The sequence below is a fragment of the Neocloeon triangulifer genome, unplaced genomic scaffold, assembly GCF_031216515.1.
Source record: "Neocloeon triangulifer isolate White Clay Creek 2 clone unplaced genomic scaffold, ASM3121651v1 ptg000022l, whole genome shotgun sequence".
NCBI classification, from domain to species: Eukaryota; Metazoa; Arthropoda; class Insecta; order Ephemeroptera; family Baetidae; genus Neocloeon; species Neocloeon triangulifer.
Window position 1 is genome coordinate 784472 of NW_026775562.1, and position 26946 is coordinate 811417.

Here is a 26946-nt window from a genome sequence, read left to right on the forward strand (position 1 = left end):
AATATAATTTATTTATAAAAATGTTAGGAATAAAAAGAAAAACACAACCTTATTATTTCAATGTCAAAAAAAAATAATATTGTTATCCTTTTTCATTTTAAAAGATTTTTTTAAACTAATGAGGCTATAATATAGAAGAGTTCCCAGGATGCACTGTACAACTTTTGTACTGTGTACCCATAATTTGTATAATATCATTATTATATTGAATATTATTAGGGAGCGTGTCTTTAGCGCCAAATTTGTACAAATTCCAAGCCGTTTACTTTTATTTCCGTTGATGACGCCACTGAACAAGTTTACCGCTGCAGTCACCAGCCGATCGACGATCAGTTGTTTGTGAAATTGAGACGCCTGGCCCTTACCACTGGCTTGCCTGTTGTGACTTCGTGGACAAGCGTTTGTCCAACGTTTTTGCAAATTTGTCAGGAGAAATTTTGCAATGGCGAGCCCAGTGAGGCCGACTGTGCCTGCCGGGGTGCCTCCTCGGGCTGAAGATCTCAAAGTGGCTCCGAAGACCTCCGCCGAATCCTCAACAATGCCTGCTGTAAGAAAATAAAAAATTCGCCTTTCTTTGACCCTAATTTTCAAATATTACTCGCAGGGCGTCCGGGCCACTGCCCCTGCCAAATTGGTCGTCGGGGCCCCAATTACCGCATCGACTGCGGTATCCACAGCAAAAACCAGTAACATTTCAACGCTTTTTTTAATTAGGTCCGAAAGAAATTTATTATGTATTTTCCTTTTCAGTATCAACAGCAAGAATTGTGACTCATCCTCACCCTGCGGCCACAACTCTGACCCTGATTGGGTCTGGGACTGCTGCTGGATTAATCAGACCTGTAGCTACAGCGTCAGTTACGAGTTTCCATATTTCAAAAGGTTTGTTTTTGATAATGAAGCCTTTTTCATGTTTCAAATTTAAACTTTTAGCTGCAGTAACTGTGGCACCGTCTACTCGGAACGTCGTCACTGCGCCCCTCGTCACTGGCTTCTCACCTGGACCTATAATTACAGCTACAGCTCTACCTACTCAACAGTAAGAAATTTTTTCAATTCGATGTACTTTCAGAAAATATTTCTGTGAAGCATTTAATATTTTTATAAATTTTTCTCCCTTATTTGGAAATAACCACCATCCTTTTTAGGGCTAGGGTTCGAACTCCCGCGGCTACTCAACTAACAGCTGGTGCTAATTGGCTAAGCAAAGCACCCTCAGGATCACCTGTTACGCAGCAAGCTCGCATTACTACTTACCCTTTAGGCCAAGCAGCCATCAGACCAACGGCAAGACCCCTTTTGGCCACCCTCTCAAAGCAAGATTTGCCCACAATTCGAACTCTGACTCAAGTGGACAAGTCGAAGGCTCGTCCCGGGGTTCCAGCTGGAACGCCTTTACCATTGGTCAAACCTACAGAAGTTGCTCATTTGGCGCCCGTGGTGGTTACGTCTGCTAAGACAGTTGTTGCTACTGCCATATCTAAGGTGAGAATCATTTTTTTTATTTACACAAAATAGTGCAATAAAAAATATTGAGGATTTTTTTAATAAAGTGTTTTATTAACTAGATCCCCCAGCCTGGCCCTGCTATTCAGATAGCTCACCTTACCAACATCAAAGGTGCCCCAGGTTCAACAAGAACATCCATTGGAACGTTCAGCTCGGGGCCTACCCAAGTGAAGGTCTTGGGATCTGCAGAAACCTCCCTTCCGAGCACAGCTCCAGCAACAGTAATCTCGTCCGGAAGCCTTCTCATCCACAACACCCTGACAGGTACTTAAAAAGAATAATTTTGTCACTGAAAGTGTCTAAATTTTGTCAACAGGGGAAAGAACGGCCGGTGGACCAAACTACACTCTTCCAGCAAGCTACTTTTACGAACCTGGCCAGCAATTGGTCAACGCAGGCCCAGGAAGTAGAATAGTTATGACGCCTGTGACTACAGCAGCTACTGCTGTGCCAATCAAAATCGAAGAGAAAAAATTAGACACGTCAGTAATTTTAATTCTATGTCTAGAAATTTCATTTCCAAATTTGTTTTCAGGATTTTTACGAGCGCAGATTTGTCTTCTGTTGTCAAATCTGAGCACGAGGATCGCACTGACGAGAGTGGAGTTACAACTCCTTTGGGTTCACCAACCAAGCTCTGCGCCTCCCCTCGACCAAGCATATTAAGGAAGAGAGACCACGAAGGGTCAGTATTCCTATGATATCTATTATTTTAAATAACACAAATTTATTTTCAGATCTCCAGTGAAAAATTTAAAGGGAGCACTCCAGGCTCTAAGCTCGCCTCCTGCATCTCCTCCTCATTCCAGCAAGCCAGATTCAGACGATGGGAAAGACAATTCTTCAGGTGGCTCGTCCACAATATCTGGTTTATTGCAAAAAATTTATATTGTGAGTTTGAAGTTTTAATTCCCTTTCTGTAGCAACTTCCAGTCCTGGTTTGCTAGATATTGAAAATATGGCTGCCATCAAATCAGAGCCTGCTGACGTAACCGACGCTCCTGAACCTGTCTCTCCAAGAAAGAAGCCCAGAAAACAACAATTGTAATTCTTGCTGTGAATAAATTTAAAAATTATTAATTCTTATTTTTCTTAAGGACTGGAAATGAACTGCAAGAGGTTGTTTCTCCTGAAGAACCAGAAGAAAAAAGGGCCAAAGCTGTTGGGGTGCGACGTCGCAGTGCCATTTTACTGCCAAACTACCGCACCAACGCCAAACTCTGCCACAATCACTTTCGACGCCCAACTGATGTTCGAGTGAGAGAGGAACGTCGACCAACAGTAGCTGAACTCTCGAGCCAGCGTGGAGTGTCTCAAAAGGCACGGGGATGGAAACTTTATCATCTCAGTACACAGATGGAAGTTATGGTTAGTAAAACATAAAATGATTATAGGAATGATCATAACGTTTTTTTTCTTAGAGTGAAAGAGAATCTGAAATTCTGGACCGTCTTGGCAACATGCTTGATGCAGTTGATGACTGCTCTACCACGGCCGTGGACACTGGACGAACATCAGAATTAATAAGGGTAATTTGCAAAATAACTATTTAATATTTTTTTTTTCAATTCACATTTTCTAAATTATGTTTTAAATGACATTCCTTGATTAACTGTAATAATAATAATTTGCAGACAAACATGCAGCGCAGTAAGGTTGTGCGTGACCAGCTGGATGATTGCCGCAACCAATTGCTCAAGCTGCTCGAGCATGGTGCACCTGTGCTGGATATCATCAAACGAAACGCAAATCGACGCCAAGCAAAGAAACCAAAATACTGACAGCATCAAAACTACTTTCTTTTTCGAGAATTTCCTGTATAACATTTTTTTATTAAAAACAATTCAGTCCGAGGAAATTGTTGGGAATTCATTATGTCATCATAATTTATCTGGGACTGGCCAATGCATAAGAGTGAGTTTTGTTGGTGCGCAATAATAATGTTGGTGGGGGGGGGCCAAACCTAGTGCAAAATAAGGTTGAACAGTCAATGGAGGAGGGCAACATCGCATTTTTGGGCGTATTTTAGGAACTATCGACGTCAGCAGAAGAGCGACGTGACGTGAGGCTCAAAATCGCGAATGCGGTTTGAATTTAGCGCCATCTAATTTATTGCGAAGTTGACCGCAAAACAATCCTCGTTTCCCAGCAACAACATCCTCTGGGCCAATGACGTCCGAATATTCAAATAACCCGCCAAACTTTTGGTATTTCCATTCTGGTATCAACTCGGGAGAAACCGGCGCACGATCGATCGAGGGAAAGACCGTTTCGTGGTGCGATTGATGTGGGCAAATGAGAGGCGTTTTCCCTCCCCCTCCACCTGTCCGTCTGACGTCATTCCTTGATCACGCCACCGAGCGATGGGCTCTGATTGGCCGAGCCCCTCCGCGCCTATTGGGTCTGACTCGGACGAGAGCCTCGACAGCAGCAGACCTACTAGGACAGTCTCTGTTCTTGCGAATGTTTTAGTGTCGGCAGTCGGCGTGTACATTTGACCTTTTTCGCCAGTGTCAGCGCCGAATTCTTCGACACAGCGACACCAGCCGAATCCGAGTACTAGGTGAGACCCTAATCAAGTTCAAGTAACTTCTTTCTAGGTTATGTATTTTTATATGAGTTCCAAGATTTTCCAAGGTCTCGTCAGCAAAAGCAAGTCGGCATGGGGTATCCGATTATTTAGATTAGGCCAAGCATTAAAACCCTAATTCGCTATTTCCGGTCATTCCACTGTTATTAAGGCTAAATTTTGATAAGGTCAATAAATACTTTTGTTGCATTATAAAATAATATTCTGTTTTGGTTCCCAACTTAAAAGTATAAAAGTTAAAGTGTACATTGAACTGTTTTAATTATTTCTCTGCGTTATCGGATCACTTTTTCAACCTTGGAGGCAGGGGTCTCGTTGATAACCTTTACATTGAAGTCACTTAATTTAATTTCAAGCGAAGGGCCGCCACAACGCGTTCCGGGGGCCGGAGAGGGCCTCGTGACCAAACGGGGCGTGTCCTTGGAATTTTTGGCATGCCGCCCGCAGAACCCGCGACAGTTAGATTTCGGTGCTCGTGGTCCCGTCAAACACGAAGAGTTTCGACCGATCGAAAGAACGAGCCTATCTGTGGCTGACCCACAAACGCGCGGGCTGAAAATATAACGAGAAGGAGCTTCTTCGGATAGCTCGCGTCACATGCATTCTTCGATTATGATGATTAAAGTCGAGAATCACGCCAAGTGGATTTACGCAAAAGTTTTTATTTGCCGCGTCGACGTCACAGCTAGCATTCTAATTTGGTGTCACTCGGAATAGGAATAAAAACTTATGCCTTTTTTTAGTCCATTTTGATCTTTGCTTACGTAATTACAAAAATAATAATGACTTATTCAACATTATCGGCGCGGAAAAAAATGGTATATTTTTTTTTTTTGCTGTTGCACAACAAGAACCTTTGTGTACATCCAACCTTTGAATTGTGTGAGTCTCACAATCAGCGAAAGTTGCTGCTGGCCAGCTTCACTGCCGGTCCAATTTAGAATCTTACGGTCGTGCTAAATCTCGTTGGGTAATTGCCACGAAAATGTCTCGGAGCCAAAATTTAGAAAGCTGATTTCAATTGCTCAAAAATATGACCGAGTGCAATGAAAAATTATTTAAAGTAGTACAGGTTGATGGTTATATATTATATTTATTTGGAAAAAAAGATTGATGAGAGATTTGTTATTAAAACTATAATTAATTATTATAAGGAAATAATAATTTATTTTAGTTATTGTGAAAATTGAATTTGCTATTGAATTAAATTTTTCTGAATATGTTTAAAATTAAATTGCTAAATTTCCATATCATATATTTTGCAGATACTTTTCCCGAGTGCCGGAAAGCGTTTCCTCAACTCCGTCAGGAGGATGGAGGGCGTATTCCTGTGCGGAGCCGTTGTAACCTTCAAGTGCCTCTCGCTGGTGTGCGACATCCTTACCTACCCGCTGTACCTCGTCCTGCAGCAACCGTGGCGCCAAAAGCAGCTGTCCAACCGCATCAAGGTGAGAATCGAGGACGGTCTTCAAATTACTAAAAAAGGAGACTTTTTTGTGTGGTTAAAGTTGTTTGATACAAGCCGCGCCAAATTACACTCAAATTGGCCATTCGGTTGCTTTTTGTGTGGAAATATAATTTGTGAGAAAATATTAACCTTGAAAATTCTTGTTGAATGACTCCTTTTTTTAGTGATAATGTAGACAGAAGATTGTTTCAACAATTTATAAGCTTTTTACAGAAGTTTTTTAATGAATTAAATGCGTTTTAAATTTTTCTTGCAAAAAAAAAACCCTTTTATAATTTTTCTTTACAATTAATTTACATATTTGTGCATATTTGCAACCCTAAGAGAATAATTTGAGTTTTAAAGTAAAGCTACAACATTTGAAAATAAATTTCACTTTTTATTAAATCTTGAATTTTTATTTGGTTTCAGGCAAAGCCGGTGCAGAAAAGCGATGACAGCTTGACGTACAGGTCGGTGTCAGAGCCGAAAGAGTTGCACGTTGAATTGGTTCGCAACAACGTGGACACGATGGAGAAACTTCTCAGCTACACGGCGCAGCGATACACGCACAAGAAATGCCTCGGCACGCGAGACATTCTCGCTGAAGAGGACGAGCTCCAGGCCAACGGCAGGCTTTTCAAAAAGGTATGCCCCTGTATAATATACTTGTTTTTAGAATGCAATTACGCGCGATTTGAAAGCCGGTTTCGACATGACCGGTGTGTTAATTTCTCCTCGACGCCAGTCTGTAATAATTCGCATCGTGCTGCCGCCACTTGACGCCCAAAGCAACCATTTGCTGTTTTAATTAAGAGAGTTCATTAGCGCGGAGCCGAAAATTTTTGAAATTTTCCATTTGCAGACAGACAAATTTAATTAGCAATTTTTGTCTAATTAAAGTGGCCTTCGTCGCTCACGTGGATTTTTATACAAGAGGCAAAAGCTAAATCTTGTTTTTATTATATTAAATTTGAAAGAAAATATATTGTAAGATATTTTAACGATATGAATTATTTAAAATTTTCATGACAGATGCTTAAACATATATAATCAGATGCTGTCTAGAAAAGCCCATAATTTATTATCGCTTGGGATGGGAATATCGGTCATAAAATTCAAATTATCGTCAATTTTTGGGCATAGCCTTGAAAAGTTAGGTCGCTGATCAATTTCCCAGTTTCTTTTATATCTCTCTTTGGAATTTTGGTTGCGAAAATGAAGCTTTTGGAAAGTCCCGAAATTATTTTTCATATTCTTTTCCTTCCATTGGCTCAATTAATCAAACCACTTCAACATCCTCTTTGTCTCTTAACCCCGGGACATATCGCATAATATTATCATGTCCACTGGCGTCAACACGTTTATACCATTCTGGAATTTGAATGCGTAACGTCGTAGAATCGTCCGTCAACTAGTTTGTGTTGGGTAAGGTTGGCCCGAGGGGAAATTCATTGTCCCGACTTAATTGGAAAAACATTCCCTACGTCACCGTCATAGATGAATCAGTTGAGAGTGCAATTTGGTTAATTGTAGTATTGATCTGTTTCCAGTACATTCTTGGCGAGTACAGATGGCGAACGGCGACACAGGTGGAGCAGGAGGCGGCCAATTTCGGCCGAGGTCTCCGCGCCCTTGGACACGAACCCAAGCAGAACATTGTTATTTTTGCCGAGACGCGCGCCGAGTGGATGATCGCCGCCCACGGCTGCTTCAAACAAAATATTCCAGGTAAAATTAAATTTATATTAATATAAATAATCAATTCATTTGTATATTTTCATATGAATTTTTAACCTAAAAAAACTGAAGCATGAATTTTTTCAGAATGATTGAAAATTAATTCAATAAAGTTTTTATTTTAACATATTTTTTGTACAAAGCACTTTTTGCGATGTAATATATACCATGAATGGAGGATAAATGAATGAATAAATTGTTTAGTGGTGACCCTTTATGCCACCCTTGGAGACGACGCCATAGCACACGGAATCAACGAAACAGAGGCGTCCCTTGTTGTCACAACGCAGGATCTGCTGCCCAAGTTTGCAAGCATCATCCGATCATGCCCACGCATCAAACGCATCATCTACATCCAGGATCAGTTGGGCGTGAAAACGCCTGCCACTTCTCCCTCTTCGCAAGTTGAGGTGCTTCCCTTCAACAAGGTTATTCAGTTCGGAGAGGATTTGGGCGCCAACGGTCCGTCCTGCCCGCCAAGCCCAGAGGACATTGCCATCATTATGTATACCTCTGGCTCCACGGGCGTACCAAAGGTAAATACTAAATATAAATTTCAAATATTCTTTAAAAAAAATGTTTCATTATTGAAAATTTGTATTGTTTTACTTATAATTGTTTAGAATCTCAAAAATTTTATTTTTTACACTAATAAATTTTAAATAATGATTCTTTTTTGTTTTGTTTTAGGGTGTCTTATTGACGCACAGAAACATGTTGACGACTGTGAAGGCCTTTTCGGACGCCATCTGCATCTACCACGATGACGTTTTTATGGGATATCTTCCTCTGGCTCATGTTTTTGAGCTCCTGGCCGAATCCGTTTGTTTGCTGATGGGCGTTCCAATCGGCTACAGCACACCCCTGACCATGGTTGACTCTTCAAGCAAAATCAAGAAGGGCACTAAAGGCGACGTCTCAGTGCTGCACCCGACCTGCCTGACTGCCGTCCCTCTGATCCTGGACCGAATCTACAAAGGCATCAACGAAAAGGTTTCGAAGGGCTCGTGGCTGAAGAGGGCGCTCTTTGAATTTGCCTACCAGTACAAGTTGAAGTGGTGCAAGCGCGGTTTTGAGACACCATTGCTGAACAAAATCGTCTTTGGCGCTGCCAGGCAGCTGATGGGCGGCCGCGTCAGGATGATCATGTCTGGCGGAGCGCCCTTGTCACCGGACACCCACGAACTCATCAAGACCTGCCTCTGTGTCCAGGTCATCCAAGGTTACGGTCTCACCGAAACGTGCTCTGCAGCTACCGTGATGGACATGAATGACTCTGCCCTCGGCAGGGTAGGCGCTCCAGCCACTTACGTTGACATCAGGTTGATCAACTGGGAAGAAGGAAATTACCGCGTCACAGACCGGCCTCATCCTCGTGGAGAAATCTGCGTCGGTGGCACCAATGTGTCACCTGGTTATTACAAGAACCCTGACAAGACCAAGGAGGACTTCTTCGATGAAGCTGGACGCCGCTGGTTCAAAACCGGAGACATTGGAGAAATTCATCCCGATGGCTCCATCAAAATCATAGGTAAGTCAATTCAAACTAAAATGATTTTGCCAGATTATTTTAGCTAATTCAATTCAATTCTCACTTTATCATCAAAATTAATATTTTGCTATATCTATTTTTAGATCGTAAGAAGGATCTGGTCAAACTTCAAGCTGGCGAGTATGTTTCCCTGGGCAAGGTTGAGGCTGAGCTGAAAACGTGTCCCTTGGTCGAAAACGTCTGTGTGTACGGCGACCCCAGCAAACACTTCACAGTGGCACTTGTGGTGCCCAACCCAGGTCATCTGGCAGCTTTGGCGGGCCGTTTCGGCAAGAGTGGACTCGACTTTGAGCAGCTTTGCCAGGATCCTCAGGTCGAACAGGCTGTTCTCAAGGAACTTGAGGAACACGGAAAGAAAAGTGAGCTTTACTTTTCATTTATCTTTTGTTATTTTACTATAATTATTTCAAATTTTAAAATAACCAATTTTTGCAATTTCTTGTTCCAGGTAAATTGGCTCGATTCGAAATCCCAGCTGCTGTCAAGTTGTGCACCGAAGTCTGGTCACCAGACATGGGTCTTGTAACGGCCGCCTTCAAGCTCAAACGCAAGGACATCCAAGAACGCTACCAACATGAGATCAACCGAATGTACGCCTCGTGACTGAAATAATGAGAGCAAAGAATACTCTTTCGTACGCCTTAGTAACTTATTTTTTCTTAAGAGGACTGCTATTGTTTATTATTGTGTAATTATATATTATTTACGATATTAGTTTAATTTTGGCACCTCCCGGCGAGGTGAATTCTATTGTAAATATCAATCACAATTCTCTTTGTTGCAATAGCCTGATATTAGAATGATTATTTATGTTGTAAATAGACGTAGATAATTTTTTTTTATCACAAATCTTCATTTTAATATCTCTGGGTGGGTGGGTGTGTTGTCCATGCATGTGCAGGGAAGCTAGTGGGATTGCATTTGGGCAAATGTGTTGTTATTTTTTGTTGAATCTTGTATATCATCGCATAATAATGTGTTGAATTTTTCTCAAAAAGAAGTCTCAATTAATGTGAAGAAAAAATAATATGATCTGTATACTGCGATCTGCGATTCGTCGAATCAACGAATCATCATCATTCGAAACGAAGTTCCAGGATTAATAAAATTGATTAAAAATAAAAATGCTGGCAATTTGAATGAAAGTCTTGATTTTTATTTAAAACAATCAATTTTCTCCATAATATGAACCTGTGAAATGTTCTTTAATTTTATTGAAATGCGAAAATATAAAAGGCTCACAACGCCCCTGTGGATTCTGTCAACGATCTTAAACACACTCCATTTGTATAAAAATTAGTGCAATCTATGAAATATTACAAAAAAATCAATCACTGCAGTGTGCAGCGGGTTGCCTATACTTTGTTCCTTTATCCAAACTTTACCGCCGTCGACGTCGTAGTTAGAACCGCAGGGAGGTGTGCCCGGTCACGTGACCATCAGATTGTTGTCCGCTGCGGCCCGTCGGCAGAGAAGAGGAAATAAGCAGCAGAGGTGCGTTCGTGTCCTGCACACTCGACGAGAGAGGGTCCGGTCGGAATTTTGAACGCCAAGAGCAGACATGAGCGTCGTGTCCCAAGGTAAAAAGGACCGACACCTATCCGTCCTTTCAAATTCCACGCCAAGGACGAAATATTTGAATCAATACACACGTCAACGTCACGAAAATCATATGCCGTGTGAAAATTATTCTCTTCACTGTTTTGCTCTTAATTTGACGATTTAATGGTTTTTTGAGACAAATTTTTGCTCACATTTTTATGAAATCCTTTTTTCAATGATTTATCATTTTAGAATAATTAATGAGTTATGAGTTGTTTCCTTATTGTGGCTCCTTTTAATATTTTGCGAAACCATCTCGTGACAACCCACAGGGACATTCACATAATGGAATTCGCGAGAAGCCCCGCCTTCCTCGACCACTGACTCATGTACAGTGCGATTAGTTTCCGCTAATTTTGCACGGTTCCAAATTTCCAGCAATTTTGCTGGAAAAGGAAGGCAAAGACAATCGAATTGTTCCACTCTTATAAAAATTTGAAGATAAATTCTAATCTGAAATTGCAGTGAAAAAAAACTAAAAAAATTTAAATTGAAAAAAAATTGGGAAAATAATTTTTTTTTTTTTTAAATTCATATAAACGCATTAAAAAAATTACAGTTTTTATTTTGAGATTATAATAATTTATATTTCAGGTGAGGTCGCAGGAGGTGAGGACCTCACTCCCGACTCCGGCGTCTCAGCAGAGTTCCACGCCCTGAGCCCTGAAGAACAGGAGGAGCAGAGGCGTCAGTGGCAGGCCGAGTTGGCCAAAGTCGAGGACGAGATCGCTACCTTCAGACATGTCCTGGCCTCGAAGGTCAAGCAGGCCAACGACCTCAAGCGGAAACTGGGCATTTCAGTATGGAAGGAGCTGCAGGATGACATGTCCCAAGGACTGAAGAATGTCAAAGAAACTGCCGTGTAAGTGTTGCGAATTTATTTAAATATATTATAAAAATAATCATGGTTTTAGTTTTGATTGATTTTTGAAGAAGAGAGATACTTTTAAATTTTAATTCACGTTTAGTGGTTTTGGTTCCAGTTTCCAGAAAACCGAATCAGTGGTAAAGACTGCAGCTGAAAAGACGACTTCGATTTTGGGTGGCTTTGGCGTCGGCTTCTCAAGCAAGATCGGGCAACTGAAAAATTCAGAATCGTTTCGCTCGTTCGAAGAGAAAGTTGGATCTGCCTATGAGAACGTCAAGGTTTGTCTTCTTTGATAATTTTTATTAAATAAATACATATACAAAGTTCTAATTACAGGTAAGCATTTTAAGCAATTTTCCGTAATTTTTAGAGGTTTAATCAAAAAAATTCCATACATTCCATACTTAATTTATTTATTTATTCTCCACTCGATACAGTCATATCATGAATACAGCAAAAAAAAACTATTTCGCTGTCTAATAAAAATTATTTAAAATAGACGATCTGAAATAACTTCAACCATATTTTATATTGTTATAACTATTCAAATTTAAGATTTTTAACTGATAAGGAAATATGTGTTGCCCTAATTTTACCACAAACCAGAGATAATCTTACAAATAAATTTTTGACGGAAAATACTATAAAAATCTAATTTAATTTTTTTATAATTATAAATTCTTCTTATATTTGTGCAGACTCGCGTCTCCTCGAGGTCAAACTCTGTGACTAGCTTTGACGACGCCCTTCGCGAGGCTGACGGCCACAGACCAACTCCTCTTGCCTCGCCGACCATCCCTGAAGATCGCCCACTCCCATGAATTTCGCTTCAACTTCTGCTCGCCTAAACTTGACAATTCTTCTCAATCAAGTGCAAAAATCACGTCCAATCAATTAAATTCTTGCTGAAAATAGCAACCCTTTTTTCCTAAGTGCTATTTTTGTCTCACTATGATGAACGAGGGGAGCAAGTCTGGGGTGTCTATCGAGAAAAAATATAAACCACCCATTGGAAGTATTTTTACTCAACCATCATAGTAGAGCTCTTCTCATTAGTTGATTTATTGTAATTGTTTACCAACAAATAAGTTCGCGTACGGGAGGGCTAAACTCGGAAGATAGGGATAAAATAAATGTATCCCATCAAATGTTGACTTGATTATTCAAATCTCACCTGGGAAACCGATTGATAATAATATTATAAAGAATATTTATCTCTTGCAATTGATGTGTACTGCGCGTGCTTTAATTAAATTGTAATGGTTTAATAAAGTTAATCTCACATAGAAGATGCATTATTCATTGAATGATCGTATTCCATTCATCTGCAGTTTATGAATAATTCAACAATTCATTGAGAAATGTAATGTGATAGTCCACATTTTAGGTTATGTAGAAGAATGAAAGAGTCTATTTTTGTTTTGCTGTGATGCGTGTTGATTGCTGTGGAATCTCATTTTTTATTCTTCTGCAAAACCATAGCTAGTTTTTTTTTTCTCCAGTTTGAGTCCTTTTGAGGCGCGACTCCGTCTTCATTCTCGTAGTTTCTCCACACGTACGTTCGTTTCGTAGTACATACATTTGGCTGGAGCCGCGCCCACGCTTTTTATTAATTTATCTTAACCAATAACTCGATAAACAAAAATAATTTATACGCAACAAGTGAGTGAGAGCGAGTTGCAAGTCTTTTTACTTTGGATCAACTCCCCCCGGCACACACACAGGCACAAAAACACCCTCTCTCGATCCACCCTGAAGTTTGTGCAAAGCAGCAAAGCTTTCTTCCTTTCTTTCTCCATTCTCTCCCTCTCTCTCTCTCTTCGGATGGCACCGACCGCGAGATTATTCCGACAAAACAAATGGCAGCAACAAAATCAGAGGCCTCCCGAGCCTCCAGTCTTCCTAAACCAATAGTTGAAAAAAAAATTAGCAAGCGATACAATAGAATTTCAAAGAAAAAGTACCTCTAGGAAAGGCATTAGAACTTGTCCTGGAAGATGAAAAGGTTGTTGGTGGCCGCGACGGCTATTATATTTTCCGACGGATGCCACGCCGTGTGCAAAATTTTCTTGCCAAAATCCAGACAGTCCACGCTGATCTCATCCTTCTTCCGCTTGCCACCCATTCCCACCTGGAGCGATTTAATTTTATTAATTATTAAGATGAAAGAAAGTTGCCAAATAAAAATAATATCAGCATTTTTAAATTAATTAGAAATAAGTGAAGTATTGATTCAAGAAAAAAATTAAGAATAGAATGTAAAATCGAAGTCTAGACGATTTGGGAAAATAATAATTTATAAGTATCTGGACTGATCTTACCTTTCTGGGTTTGAGCACCGTGCGCGGCTTGGCAACTTCTCGAGACGCCTCGAGCGTGAGGTCGCGTTTCGTGGTGCGATCAAACATCCGGAAAAAGTTGTTGTACGAGCCGGTCATTATGGCAGAGTCGTTGCCGTTCCAGCAGCACTCAAACTTGTCGAAAATGCAGTCACTCTCGTACAAAGAGCACAGCTTGGCCCGCAAATACTCATGCACCTGTCAGGTCTTGCATCAGTATCAAAATCAACTTTTTAAAAGGAAAACTCACAGCATAGGACTCGATGGGCTTTGTTTCCATTCGTAAGTCCCAAACCTTGACCGACAAGTAGTCTCGGGACACCATGTAGCGGCCCGAGTTGGACAATTTCACGTCCGAAATGCTTGAGATTATTTCAGAGAAGAAACTCCTATTTGTGGGATCTTCTGGCTCCTCAAACACTAAACAAAGCATCACAATAACATTAAAAATATGAATAAAAAACTCCTGACAAAAAAATTCCAAAAAAATTAATAAGTACATTATATATTTGAAAAGCTAATGCAATACTTTTGATCCTTTAGTATAATAGAAATTCCATAATTTTCGATTTTTAATTAGACCCTTACGTTTGGCGTGCTTATCACAGAGAGCGGCCTCGCGCATGTCGCACAAGCGGATTGTGCCCTTGCTGCTCGAGTAGACGAAGACGTTGCAGTCAATTGGATGGAACTCAGCGGCAGTGATCACCTCAGTCAGCTCCTCCATGTTGGTGGGTTTGATGTCGACAATGTTGAAGCTCTGGTCGGTGATCTCAAGGTTCCAAAGGTTGATGCGCAGGTCGTCCGCTGACAAGTAGGTCGCCTGGTCCGAGTTTACGCTGATTGAGTTGATGTGGTAAGTGTGCGCGTTGGCGAAAATGCGCCGTGGTGACGCCTCCACCATCAACTCCATTGGCTTTATTACAGGTACCTGCAGGCAGACGTGAGAGAATAAAATTTATACCGAGTGTAGATGTTAATAAAAAATCATTGCAGTTTAACTCACTCGAGATATAACTCAAGGGTACTCGTAACTTAATTGGATACTGATTACTGATAAGCACAATATAAAAGACAGGTAGCTATTTAGATAATACAATAAAACCTTAACACAAATCTAGTTAAAAATTTCAACTTTTAACAAATAATAAAATTATTTGAGATTTTACAAATTGAATTCCTTAGACATATAAAATTGATGGAATGATTTTTGTTAAATTTAATAACTTTTTAACTTACTCTAAGCGAGGTGATGGATGCCGGATCCTTGAGCTGTCCTGTGTCCTCGCGTGTATTGTATCCCTCGACTCTCTTATCCCTCTCGGAGACTTTCCACAACTTAATGGTCTTGTCATTGGTTGAGAGCAGAAAGTGTGCAGGATTTTGCCGGTTCAACCACCGGATCTTATTAATTTTTTCCTCGATTTCCAAACTCTTGAGGTAATCGAACTCAGGTTCGTGGCTCTGGAAGGTCGAGTAGACATTGTATTCGCCCCGTCGAGGCATCGCGGTCTTCGACTGTAATCAAAGCAATTGAAAACATTATAGTTAAATCCTGTTAAAAACTTGATCATAGAGTTTGACAGTCGTTTTTGAAAAGTCCTTGAAAAAAGAGCGGGACAGAAGCAATCAACGGCGGGTTTGAAATTCGACTGTCAACTTCCACAATTAACCTAGGGAATTGGTCCCTGGAAACCAAATAAATTCTGAAGGTCGAAGGGTTATTTCCTCACCTGAGGATCGCGCTGGAAAATGACGACGCGACCGCCCTTGTCGCCGGTGGCGAGTAGGTCGCCGGTGCTGTTGAATTCGACGCATGATATGATGTCGGCTGCAGGTGCGAAAAAATCAAATTAAACAAATGAATTGATTGGCCGATTTGATCAAAAAACTCACCCTCGGTCACATCATCGTCCAGGGTCCCCTTGACCTGCGAGAAACACCACTGCACCTCGCCGTTGCCTGCGAAACAAAGAGAAAAGGGCCGTTAGTCTGCGGCTCAGAAAGGGCTCCGTTCGAAGCCCGTTTTTGTCGCGCCAACCGCTCATCTCGTGCCAATACGCCCGCCTGCCGACAGCACGAACGCTGGCCGAATCGCCGAGCCCCGCGGTGTCCGCTTAGGCACCCTACACGAGTCGATGACCACCGATTTCGCTCATAATTCTGCCGATAGCTTTACTCTTCGTTCTCATAGACTCAAACAATGGCGACGCAGCTTCGTACAGGTGGCAGCACCGCTCTCGCCCCGCCCCCCGATCCGCGTCCGTCTGCTGCCAATGAAATTCAACCTCTACATTTTTGCCGATTTTCGCGGTTGGGGAAAATTTGCAGACCCCTTGAAAATCAATAAAGAAGACAAAACAAATAAAGCCACCGAAAAAAATATATCTATGATAATGAAATAAACATAATATGCTCTAAAAAAATTAAGATTTTTAAATTATTTTTACGATTTTTACACATCAATAGTGCAAAAATTTTACTGCGCAGTTTTTTTCCAAGCCCTCAAATTGAAATGTGTACAGAACAGCAGGTTTGTCGTCGAATGTATTTTGAGCGCATAATATCATGGAAGGCTCGTCGCTGCGTTTCTTTTCACCCTGTTTCGTTTCAATTAAACCGCGTGGTCTCCCGTGTGTGTCTCGTTCAAAGGAGCTCTATTATTAAATCCGAGAGTGAGAATAAAAAGCGCAAGGATGCTATTATATTTCGCTAGCGCCGCGTAAACACAACTCATACGTACTGACGTGAGCGGACGCAACCCCGCAGATTATTTTTACACCGCAATATGTTCGGCAATAAGTATCAGCCCGGCTTGAGAGTTTTATATAAAAAGCTCAAAATAATGTAGGTCATGCAAAATTTATTTCCGGCACGTATGAAAAGTAAAATATGACGGTAATTTAGAATTTAATTATTTTAAAAGTCATTAAAAATTAATTTTATTCTATAATTTTACTTATTGCACATGAACAGTCAATTTCAACTAATTTTTGAACTTACTGGGTTGTTGTCTTTTGGGGTGGACGGCGGTGTTGAGGATGGAGCCGAGCCTGGTGAGGCTGGACTGCCGCCCTACCTTCTGCACCACCATGTCGGCAGGGGCTGTGGGCGAGAGGGGCCGCGCCGCCCCCGTAGGAGACGGCGCCCGCCACGAAAAGCGGTGCTGCTGGTGCTCGCCCAGCTCGCCCTTGGGGTCCGCGGGGGTCCCGGCAGACGACCCCCACCACCCGTGACCACTCACGGACAGAATCTTGCACCCCTGCAACCCACACTCGCGTCGGACCTCTGAAAATAAAAGTTTGAATTGTCATTAATTTGTAAAGCTAAAATTTTTAGTTTTTCAATTAAAAATAATCAAGGATAACAATAATTTTAGATTAAAATGTTTATTTTACGAACAATTAAAATCAAGCAATTTCATACCTTATATTTAATTAGTTTTGTTTAATTAATTTTTATGTAAAATAAATAAGGCTATAATAAAATAATAATCTGAAGCAAAATGAAAAAAAAATTATTTTGCTCTCCTTGATTTTTTTAAAAATTTTTTGTGCTTTAAAATCTTTCAACAGTTGTTTTTTTTCTTTCAAATTATTATTTGCCATTTTTGTTGTTTGTTTTTTAATTAAAGAACGGACTTGAAATAATAATATTTTTTTTCTCGGCTGCTTACGTTGGAAGTTGGAAGTTGAAATTTTTAATTGGTAGCTTTTGTTGTTTTCTCTGAGCAACAAAATCTCTGTGCAACCTCATTTGCTGCTGCCAGCGAGAGGTTCTGATGATGCAAAAGTGCAATTTGCGCCATTCTAGTCGCGGCACACACGTCGCACACGGGCGCAGACAATAGGGTACAAATTGTCAAGAAGAAACGCCGCCGGCTTTTTAACTCTCGACTCTCTCTGTTTTTCCTTTGTCTGTCTGAATTTTTGTACCGAAATCTAGATGAAAATTTTCATAATCACTCGCCTTTCCATTTGCAAAACGTGCCGTAAGTATAAACCCCGAGACTGGAAAGGTCGAGACCTTGCGCCGAGAACGTATGTGTGGTGCCAGCGAGGTCAGCGCATTTTTCAAAAACCATTCCCTCTGCCTGCCAAGAGAGAGACCGACCATATGCGTGTATAATGTTTATTTATTTTGACCTTTCCAAACGTGTATTGTATATTCAATCAATAAAAGTAACTAAAATCATAAAAAAAAAAATACAAAATAAAAATGAAAAAATATAAAAATATAGCAGTCGTTCTGCCTGGGGTTTTGATTATGGGATGCGCTAAAAAAATTCAAGGTAAATTAATTCATTTGTGTTGAATAAGTGGAAGATTTTTAAAACCTTTTTATTCTATTTTAAATTTTTTTAAATTGTTAATCTTTTTTTTCTTTTCTTTTAATGAAAAGTAAATGAAATTTTGGAAGTTTTTATTGTAAGAAATAAAATAAAATTAATATTTTATTACTTTCTTCCTCTCGTATTTACTTAAATTTAGACAGTGATCGCTTGATTACATAATTTACATCTTTGCACTTGCACAGAGGGCCGTGTTTAAAAATATTTATTTGCATAAAAGTTAAGAATTATTTTATAAAAGCTCTTCTAGGCTAGCAATTTTTATTAAATATATAATTCAATCAATTTCTGAAATTGTAAATAAAATCACGCTGTTTGACATGTGGTTATTTAGCCACGAAATAAAAATAACAGAAAACTCAAAGCCGGCGGCGGACGAAATCAGCTTTTGCCTGTCAAGAGCTGGTGGGATGAGGCAATGAGCTGCTTGACGTCGGACGAATAAAAGAGCAGACATGCTATATAGCAGAAGTAAGTTCTTTTAATTTAATCCGTACTGCATATTAAATCTCTGCACGGTTGTGTGCAGCTCTCTGGCTCTCGTCCCCATTCACACATCTAGATAGATAAACCGCCCAAGAGAAAAATTGCCACATCCTCTTTTGTTCTATTGCGCGCTTCGGCTTTATTAATAAAGTAGATCTGAAGAGTGCAGACTCTCTGCACGTGACTCCAATTACGCTAAGGATCATTTTTGAATACGATTTAATTAATTTGTATGTATTTGCAAATTCTAGTACTTAATAATTCAAAATATATTTCTCCGAAACTAAAATTGAGGCCAACCAAATGAACTAAAATATTGAAATTTATTAATAAAAAATAGAATTCAATGCAAAGATTTTCAGAAACTTGTAAAGAAGGTGTTGTATGATAATATGTTTTACGATCGGTTCGAGTTTTTCGGACATAATTTTAATTAGCATGTAAAGACTTGACGTGTTCTACGGGCAACATTAACATGTTTTGGAGGTATTTTTGTGCTTGTTGATGACTGTAAATTTGTGCTCAAATGAATAAAACAATTATCTAATCTAATCTAATCTTCACAATAATCAGATTAACCATTTAGTAACCTATAACTTAGATTTTTAATAAATATTTTGCCCTTTGCTATGAGCAAATGACATAGTTTTACCTCATTTTATCTTAGCAATTGAATATATTTTTAAAATTTCCCAATTAAATAATATAAACTTAATTTTTTTTTTTTTAAATTTTAATCAAGGTTTTTTTTAAATTATAATATAGAATATATTGTTTTATAATTTTGAATTTAACATTATTTTATAAACTTATTTAATCATATAAAATAATTTTTTCAATTTAAAAAAAATTTATATTTTATTTTGATATAAATTTTCAATTTTATTTCAGTTTTTAAGAAAATTTTCGTATAAAGTAATTAAAGCAGCCACATGCTATATCTGAGGCAACTCCGAACTTTATCAGCTCAAAAAAAAAAAAAAAAAAAATGAAACTCGAGATTAAAATATTAAAAATAACTCTGCGAGCTCATTAACCTCAATTTTTCTTCCTTCTTTTCAATTAGCATGTGTTTTCTGAAAGGAACTAATCATTCACACCTCGTAGTGCTCATTCGATGCAAAGGTGTAAAATTTCGTCATACACTGTTTTGAACCTTTTTCGTCACCATTTACGCACAATATGCTCGTCAATGCACGTGTTCTCTTTTTCTGTCATGGACCGAATTAACATTTTTTTTTCGCTTTCCAATAAATTAATCGTTTCTCTTGTATAAGGTTCGATGTCACGACCTCTTTCGTTTTCATCTGTATTTGTGCACGCGCAAGGTGATCGGGATTTATCTCTCTCTGCAGCAGGTCTTTGAATAAAAGAAGAAAAATTTATATATGCGCGCACCACGTTTGTGTGTAGGTCTGCACCATAAGCTCTTTTTATTTGTTCATTCAGGGACACGTATACAGTGTGTATTTTTATATGAAGTACCTTGACCCGCACAAATCTTCAGGCAGATCTCAATAACAATCCAATTTATTTTTCAGTTTGCGAGTTGATTTCAAATAGGACGAATAAAAAAATATCAGTTTATTTCTGGAAATATGTACCAAAAATTTATCCCGTATGAAAAAGAACAGAATTTTTAAAGAAGTAAAATTTTCAGTTGAATGACCGACATAAATAAAAATAAATTGAGCTTGAAATATTATAATATGAATTATTTTCATTAATTTGTAATTTTATTAGTTTTTGGCATTTAAAATAAAATTTGTATATTAACAAATCCACAGTGTCATGAACTCTTTGAATCTGCTGAATAATATATAAAAAGTACCTTTGCCAAGTTGGCGCGAGAGAGCAGATTAGAGAGAGGATTGCATTCCAATGCGGCGCGGTCTGGAAATGGTCTTTTTGCAGGCTTAAGAATGCGGACAAGTTTAGGCGATGACGGTATATAAGGGTGCGCACCCTATACAGCTGCACATTCCTTGGGGCAAACAACCCCTAGGTCGATCTGAACGAAAAACAAAAAACTCTCCAATCAGAAAAATGCTGCTCTAAAATTTCAAAATAAAGTTAAACTGATTTAACCGGAGATATAAATAAGAACAAAGGGTGTTACGAAAAGCTGCTGCTGATCGGTCAGTCAACAGCACACCCAGAAGAGAATTTACGACCGGGCTAAAATCGAACGCTCACACTTTTCACTTTTGGGTCAAGGCTTGCGCTCTTCGACGCCTAAATTTGAAAGGCCTTTTGTTAAAATCCAACGACAGAATTCAAAGGAGGAAATGATATTTTTTTTTCTTTTGAAATTAACTTCCTCTTACATATTTTTTCAAATAAATTTTGCTTCAATATTTTCAGCATTCCTCTTGCATAAACCAAAAAACCGGTGTGATTATTTTACTCGTTATCACATAGCGCGGCGTGACACCTTTTTTTCGTTATCAGTGGAGCGACGAGCCAGGAAAAATTCGTGGAGAGGTTTGGCCCCCGCGTGTGCCAGAGTAAATAATAATCAACGCGCACTGGCGAAAACACGAGAAGAGCCTTTTGTTTTGGACGAGGGCTACCAAGTGGAAAAGAAGAGACACATTGCGCTGTCGAAAAGAAAAGATAGAGGGGTGTTTGGACTCAACACACACACACTTGCTCCATTATATATAATTATAGGAGATATACCAACGGTGCTAAAGTGAGGAACACCTCTATTTTGTCTCCTCGTGCAACTAGGCACGTCCACCAAAAGCTACATTTTTGCGTTGGACGTATTTTTTTTTTTCACTCAAATTAAGTGTGAATAATTAATCAAGAGTCTCAGAAAGTCTCTAAAAATTAGGAAATTATGAATTACATTGTTCTAAATTAATCATTTAATATTTAAATAATTTTAAAAAACTGATTTTATATTTAAATTATTCGGCCTCCATATGAAATCGTGTGGTTTTTTTATTTCAAAATTATTATATACTTTTTCATTTAAGGAAATTAAAATCTATCTTACTAATGACCTAACTGGTAATTTGAAATTGATCGCAAATATAATTAACCTAATTACTTTTCATTGCGAAGATTTGATTTGGAAAGGCCCCCGAGCCCACTTCGTTAGCAGATCCTTTCTCTCTCCTGCTTTTCAATATAGAAAATTGCTTTTACCAGGGAATAAATCAACAACCCATTGTGTGGGTCATAAAATTCGCATCCCTCTCATGACCACAACAAAAACGCTCTTTGTCTCTTATTTCTAATTGGAAGGTGAAATCGGGTAAAAAAAGGTAAAATAAAAAGAATGGCAAATAAAACATTAAATTTTTTCTCTAATAGAATCGCGGTATCATTTTTAACAAGCAAGATTGTTTGTAAACCTTAAATTTATATGATTTAAAAAACGAATTTAAAAACAAAATTGCAATAAAGGAGATACTTTTTGCCAGGAAAACAGCAAATCTGTGCAACAAGTTGTTGATATTGAAGAGACTGTATATCCTTTATTCAAATGGAGAGAATAAAACAATTATTAAATTCTGGACTTCCCTGGACAAAATGAATTGATTTCTTCTTCAAAATGCATACATGGAAGCGTCTTGGCTTATTTTTTTGAAAAGGTGCGAGTGGAGAATATGAATATTTTATTCAAGACGAGAGCGAATATATTTTACAACTCACAGGGCAGAGCAAAGTCGGTTGAAATGAATCCGCCTCTTTGACTGGGAGCAAAAGCAGTCGCCGAGAATCGATCTCCTTTTCGCACGAGGGGACACACGACTTATAAATATACGCACCGTGAAGTTTTTTCTTCTTTCAATATATATCAGCCGATATATTGGTTATTTTTATTCAAAAGCGATATAAATACGTGTGAAATGAAAAGAAGCTCATAAAGAGCAGCTTTACGGAAAAGTGTACGAAACGAAGCCTAAAAAGGGGGAGGTTTTTCCACCTGATACAAAAATAAGCCTCTGAATTCTTGAGAGTTTTCCTGATATTATACAAGTTTAAGTCATATATATATTATATTATATGTTCCCCCAAAATTAATAAAAGCCAGATAAAAGTGTGAATATAAATAGACAACTTGGGGCCAAAAGAGGAGCCAAATATTACAATTTTTGTTTGCGAATATTTAATATATTTTTTATTTTGTTAAAGCAATAACATTATGTACTTAAATCAGTTGAGAAAATCATAACACAAATGTTAAAACAAATATAGAACAATTTTCTTATCTAAACATAACTAAAAATTGTCAGCCCTAATTTTTAAAGGTTTTTATCATAATAATTTTTCAAGCTCAAACTTCAAACTGCGTCTTCAAATAAAATTTTGCTTGATCCAATTTTTTTCTCGGGTTGATCATTCCATAAATTTTCGTATCACGTGAAATTGCAGGTCCGCGCCGAGTGACCAAATGATCTTTTGAAATGAGAAAGCGGTCTTTTTATTTACGGGGGCACCATGTGAGTGCGCGCATTATGGGTAGGTGGTACGTGCAAATAAAGAGTGAGAGAGAGACGAGAGGGAAAGAGAGCTAGGCATGCAGCCTTGGACCCATCTGGCCGAGCTTTTTTCTTCTTTCGAGAGCGGCGACTCATACCGAAAAATGGGTCACGCGCTCACGCACTTCAATAATGTATAAAAATATATACCAAGTCGGCTGGTCGGTGTAGACCGCGATCCTTGGCGGCGCACGTTATCTATTTTTCAGTTAGAGTGTCCAGCAGACGGTCTAGTACTAAATTTAAAAAAAAAAAAAAAAAAAAAAAAAACTCCGACCTTGTTTTAAAGTGCGGTCTCTTTATCTACCTAGTTTCAACAAACTCGGCCTAAATTCAACTGTCGCACCAAAGTAATTATTTTATTTGAAATTAAAAAAACATGCCGAATTTTAATTCCTCATTCGATTCATTTCAATATTACAATCAAAAATTATTATTGCTGACGAAATAGAAGATAAAATTAATAAAAATTCCAAAATTTTGTTTAGATCAAAATTTAAAAATAAATCATTTGCAATTATTTTCATTTTTTGCAAAGTTCCCAAGAACTGCAGATAAATTAGCTTTTTTTACTTTTCGCCTAAGCTTGCGCGACGATTTTTTCACTGTGCCTTTTGCCTTTTTGAGATAAAAAAGCAGTAAATCACGTAGGCATAAAACAACAAAAACCTCTTGTGTGTTCAACGCGTGTGTTTGTCAGTTTTCCTAATATACGCACATGTCATGTCGTGTGTTAGTTTTGTGTTCTATAAATTATTTTGTTGTACTTACTGGACGGTTGTGGAGCGACTCGGTGGTGTTGTCTTTGTTTCTTCTGCGCGAAATTCACAAAAAGGCTCAACTCCTCGAGTCTACCAAAATAATTTTCTCCGAAAAAATAAATGAAAATCAGATGGCACTTATGAAATTTGGCGTTTGTTTTCAAGCGACACGCTTCCTCTTCTCGCTTCAGAGAGAACCTCTTTCAATCTGTGGCCCGCCGACTGTGTGTGAGCGTGAGCGATGGAGAGGAAAAAGAAAGATGTGATCTGACTGGGGGAAGCGAGAGGGCTGCATAACTCGCAGGCGCCGACTATACTCCCTCTCTGATCGCCCTGGCTGGCAAATGATAAATAACAGCCCCTACGTATACGCTAATTGCATTTTGCAGTTCGCCACCGGAGAGTCATCGTCGCCGGTGAACCGGAAAATCGCAAATTGCTAAAGGAAATTTTTAACGGGTTGGAGATGGTAGGCCATCACCTGCTCGTTAGCACGTAATTTGTTTCAGCTGAAATCTGCACAGTGCCAGGGATGAGAGCATCTGCAGCTTAAGTGTTTCTTGATTGGCTTTCCAACTAACTTATAATTGCATAAACAAATTGTTTGATTATACTTGCTCGATCATTTGAGTCCTAAAAAATAATATTTTAAAATAATTGGAATGAAAAAGTTAATTCGTTTTTGTTAGTGATTTAATTTTTCCAAAGCTTAAAGTTTGAGAACTTTTTGATTGACAAAAATAAAATTAATTTGGGCAATAATTTTTTGGAAAATCCAATGAAATTTTCCTTGTATAAATTATCACTTTTATTTGCATATAGTAATAATTACGCTATACATATGAAAAACAACATGCAGCAGCAGAAACTGAAGGTGTCACGCTCAACAAAAAGTTCAAATTTCCCAACAAATAACACATTAGCAATCAAGTAGTGGCTTTCCCATTCTATTCTGTTCGAAAGTCTGATATTTTCAGTCGCCTGGCCGATGGTAGAAGAGTCGCACCTCCGATAAACTTACAATTTATATATTTACATAATTCTACTTCCCAGCAGTTTTCACGTGTGCTGTGTGTTGAAGTAGCGGCCGAGGCCGGTGGTGGCACCTGGGGCCGCACTGCTGGGCGCATCTGTTGAGAACGAGTCTAGAGGCACGGACGCCGAAACTGTGATAGGGGGGTAGCCAGGCAGATTGATTGGGGTTGTTACTAGAGGCATGCCAGCCGGGAGGCTAAAATCTAGAAGAAATAACAGTAAATTTTTTTAAAGTAATTGATTTGAAATATTTCCAAGTCCTTTATGATTTACTTTACACAATAATTGAAGTTATGCAAATTAATTTCTCTCTTGAAAACTTAATTTTAGTAAAAATTTATTTACTGTTGACTGGGGGTGGCTGTACAGGCGCAGTGGCTGGAGGCGGCTGCGGCAAAGGAACGTTGGTTTCAACAGGTGCCTGATAGGGGTTGAAAATGGCTGCTGGTGGGGGTGGCATTCCTCCTGGCGCTCCAAATCCAGCACCCTGGAAGGCCATGTTGTACATAGGCACAGACGATGGTATTTGTGCTACAGGCTCAGGCATGGGGGCGGCAGCTACAGCAGGCGCATAACTCACTGGGGGTGGCTCAGTCGGCAGTGGACCAAATGCTGCAGCCAACTGTGCCGCCTGAAATTCCATAAAATCAACATTTATCAACTAAATTTTTCAAAAAATTGATTAAATTAATTTTAAAAAGTAAATAAAAATAGGGGAAAATGAAAAAATTACATTTGACAGAGCTGGTTCTGCTTGTTGAGAAATTATAGGTGCAGCCGGTGGTTCGACGACCTCCTTTGCGGTTTCAATAAGGGGTGGTTGAGGTGCTTCTACAATTGGTTGTGCTACTTGCACTTCAGCCGGTGCAGGTATTGTTGGGGTCGGGGGAAGCGGATCGGGAATTTGTGGCGAGCTGGGCACTTGGGCAGGTTGTCTTCTCCTGATGGGAATCCTGTGCAGGTATCCAAACGCAATTCCACAACCAAGACTGGAATTTATAATTAAAAAATTTTAATTCAGAACTTCTTTCACATTTTCATTAATGAAAACTTTAATTGTATACAATTAGTGAAAAAAATTACCTTCCTTGACCACCCCAATTGGAATTAGGCGTCAGTGCGAGTTGCCTACAGGCGTCATCATCGCTATTGTAAACATAAAGTGACAGCGCCCGTCCTTCATGAGCTTCCAGAAGAGAATACAAGTCCTCCGACTCATGAAGCACGGAATCTGCCCCGATGATGTAGTCGGACATTGATCGCAGACCAGCCTTATCAGCGGGAGAGTTTGGCTCCACGTCCTATCAAAATATTTGGATTTTTTCAGCACATTGAAAATAATTTAATAACTTACAAGAATGTGCCAAACATTTTCGCTAGCGCCTTGAAAGGAGCAAAACCGGATGCTGACGCCCAGGAGGCCTTGCCCGCCCCATTGACTGCTCGGCCGCACCTTCACTGTCCGCACAGACTGCGTTTTGCTTGAGTAAACTAGCATGTCCGCCTCTGTGTCCACAGATTTTCGTAAGAGCTCCTTCAAAGTGTCATTGTCTTGATCCTTTAAATTGATAGAAAGTACATAAATAAATCAGTAAAAACATCATATAACAAAAAATGTAAATTTTTATTTTCAAATAAAAAACTCATGAATTACGAGTCAATATATTTAAAGAAGATTTTTTAACAATGCAAATTGGGTAAATTGAAATTTTTTTTGCCATTCATATGACATCAATAAACTTAATTATTATTATTATTATTACAAAACGCAGAAGAATTGAGTTAAAAAAAGGGGAAATTTCATAAAATAATGAAGATTACCAATCTTGTGCTCCCTATTGCAAGAATGAAGTCGAAAAACGCCTCGAGGCCTGCTTTGTGTCCCGGCGAATTTTCCTGCACCTGCAATTCATACGAAGATTTAAGACACTGCAGTGTCAAAAGGGGGTGTGAAACGGAGCTGTCAACTCACCCTGAGAACGTGGTAACCCTCGGTGCCTCCGCCCGGAATTTCAACGCTTTGCGATCCTCCCATGCCGACGCTACTGCGTGTGCCGAAATCTCAGTCAGCAACCGCCCGAATTCGGCCGAAAAAGTGCACCTTCGACGTGGCTGCCGATGACTCTGGCAGGACGATCGACTCGAGTGGAAAGTAAACAAAGGAGTAGCG

The 26946-nt window shown here is 39.1% G+C and overlaps 5 protein-coding genes across 8 annotated transcripts; 3 read left to right on the forward strand and 2 right to left on the reverse strand.

Annotated features, from left to right (window-relative positions):
• The first annotated feature begins 319 nt into the window (after positions 1–319).
• LOC132204755 (histone deacetylase complex subunit SAP130) lies at positions 320–3365 on the forward strand. Its single transcript, XM_059633493.1, has 13 exons — positions 320–547; positions 605–686; positions 751–882; positions 934–1039; positions 1149–1485; positions 1569–1773; positions 1826–1991; positions 2045–2194; positions 2247–2377; positions 2433–2553; positions 2607–2877; positions 2931–3038; positions 3144–3365. Exons 1-13 carry the CDS (start codon positions 443–445, stop codon positions 3288–3290), a joined length of 2061 nt encoding a protein of 686 aa, XP_059489476.1. The 5' UTR covers positions 320–442; the 3' UTR covers positions 3291–3365.
• Positions 3366–3910: 545 nt separating this feature from the next.
• LOC132204446 (long-chain-fatty-acid--CoA ligase 4) lies at positions 3911–9983 on the forward strand. Its single transcript, XM_059632949.1, has 8 exons — positions 3911–4072; positions 5365–5547; positions 5979–6194; positions 7100–7277; positions 7491–7822; positions 7977–8817; positions 8922–9197; positions 9287–9983. The coding sequence occupies exons 2-8, from the start codon at positions 5413–5415 to the stop codon at positions 9439–9441; spliced, it is 2133 nt and encodes a 710-aa protein (XP_059488932.1). The 5' UTR covers positions 3911–4072; positions 5365–5412; the 3' UTR covers positions 9442–9983.
• A 276-nt stretch (positions 9984–10259) lies between these two features.
• On the forward strand, positions 10260–12597 carry LOC132204757 (tumor protein D52). 2 transcript variants are annotated; one of them, XM_059633498.1, is made up of 4 exons: positions 10260–10418; positions 11035–11302; positions 11409–11586; positions 12007–12597. In XM_059633498.1, the coding sequence occupies exons 1-4, from the start codon at positions 10400–10402 to the stop codon at positions 12127–12129; spliced, it is 588 nt and encodes a 195-aa protein (XP_059489481.1). In that variant the 5' UTR covers positions 10260–10399; the 3' UTR covers positions 12130–12597. The 2 variants fall into 2 exon arrangements, with proteins under 2 accessions (XP_059489481.1, XP_059489482.1); XM_059633499.1 differs by having other exon boundaries at positions 11424–11586.
• Positions 12598–12779: 182 nt separating this feature from the next.
• Positions 12780–23963, reverse strand: LOC132204756 (protein phosphatase PP2A 55 kDa regulatory subunit). Of its 3 annotated transcripts, none has more exons than XM_059633496.1 (10): positions 23752–23963; positions 16651–16935; positions 15544–15609; positions 15381–15478; positions 14887–15165; positions 14236–14578; positions 13898–14067; positions 13630–13845; positions 13273–13439; positions 12780–13206 (listed from the first exon to the last, which is right to left on the reverse strand). In XM_059633496.1, exons 2-9 carry the CDS (start codon positions 16739–16741, stop codon positions 13287–13289), a joined length of 1416 nt encoding a protein of 471 aa, XP_059489479.1. In that variant the 5' UTR covers positions 16742–16935; positions 23752–23963; the 3' UTR covers positions 12780–13206; positions 13273–13286. The 3 variants fall into 3 exon arrangements, with proteins under 3 accessions (XP_059489479.1, XP_059489477.1, XP_059489480.1); XM_059633494.1 differs by having other exon boundaries at positions 12780–13210; positions 23752–23962; XM_059633497.1 differs by lacking the exons at positions 16651–16935; positions 23752–23963 and adding an exon at positions 15689–15863 and having other exon boundaries at positions 12780–13210.
• Positions 23964–24717: 754 nt separating this feature from the next.
• Positions 24718–26925, reverse strand: LOC132204296 (Golgi reassembly-stacking protein 2). The gene is made up of 7 exons (XM_059632723.1): positions 26749–26925; positions 26598–26678; positions 26131–26334; positions 25860–26077; positions 25510–25765; positions 25122–25407; positions 24718–24979 (listed from the first exon to the last, which is right to left on the reverse strand). The coding sequence occupies exons 1-7, from the start codon at positions 26809–26811 to the stop codon at positions 24801–24803; spliced, it is 1287 nt and encodes a 428-aa protein (XP_059488706.1). The 5' UTR covers positions 26812–26925; the 3' UTR covers positions 24718–24800.
• Positions 26926–26946: the final 21 nt, after the last annotated feature.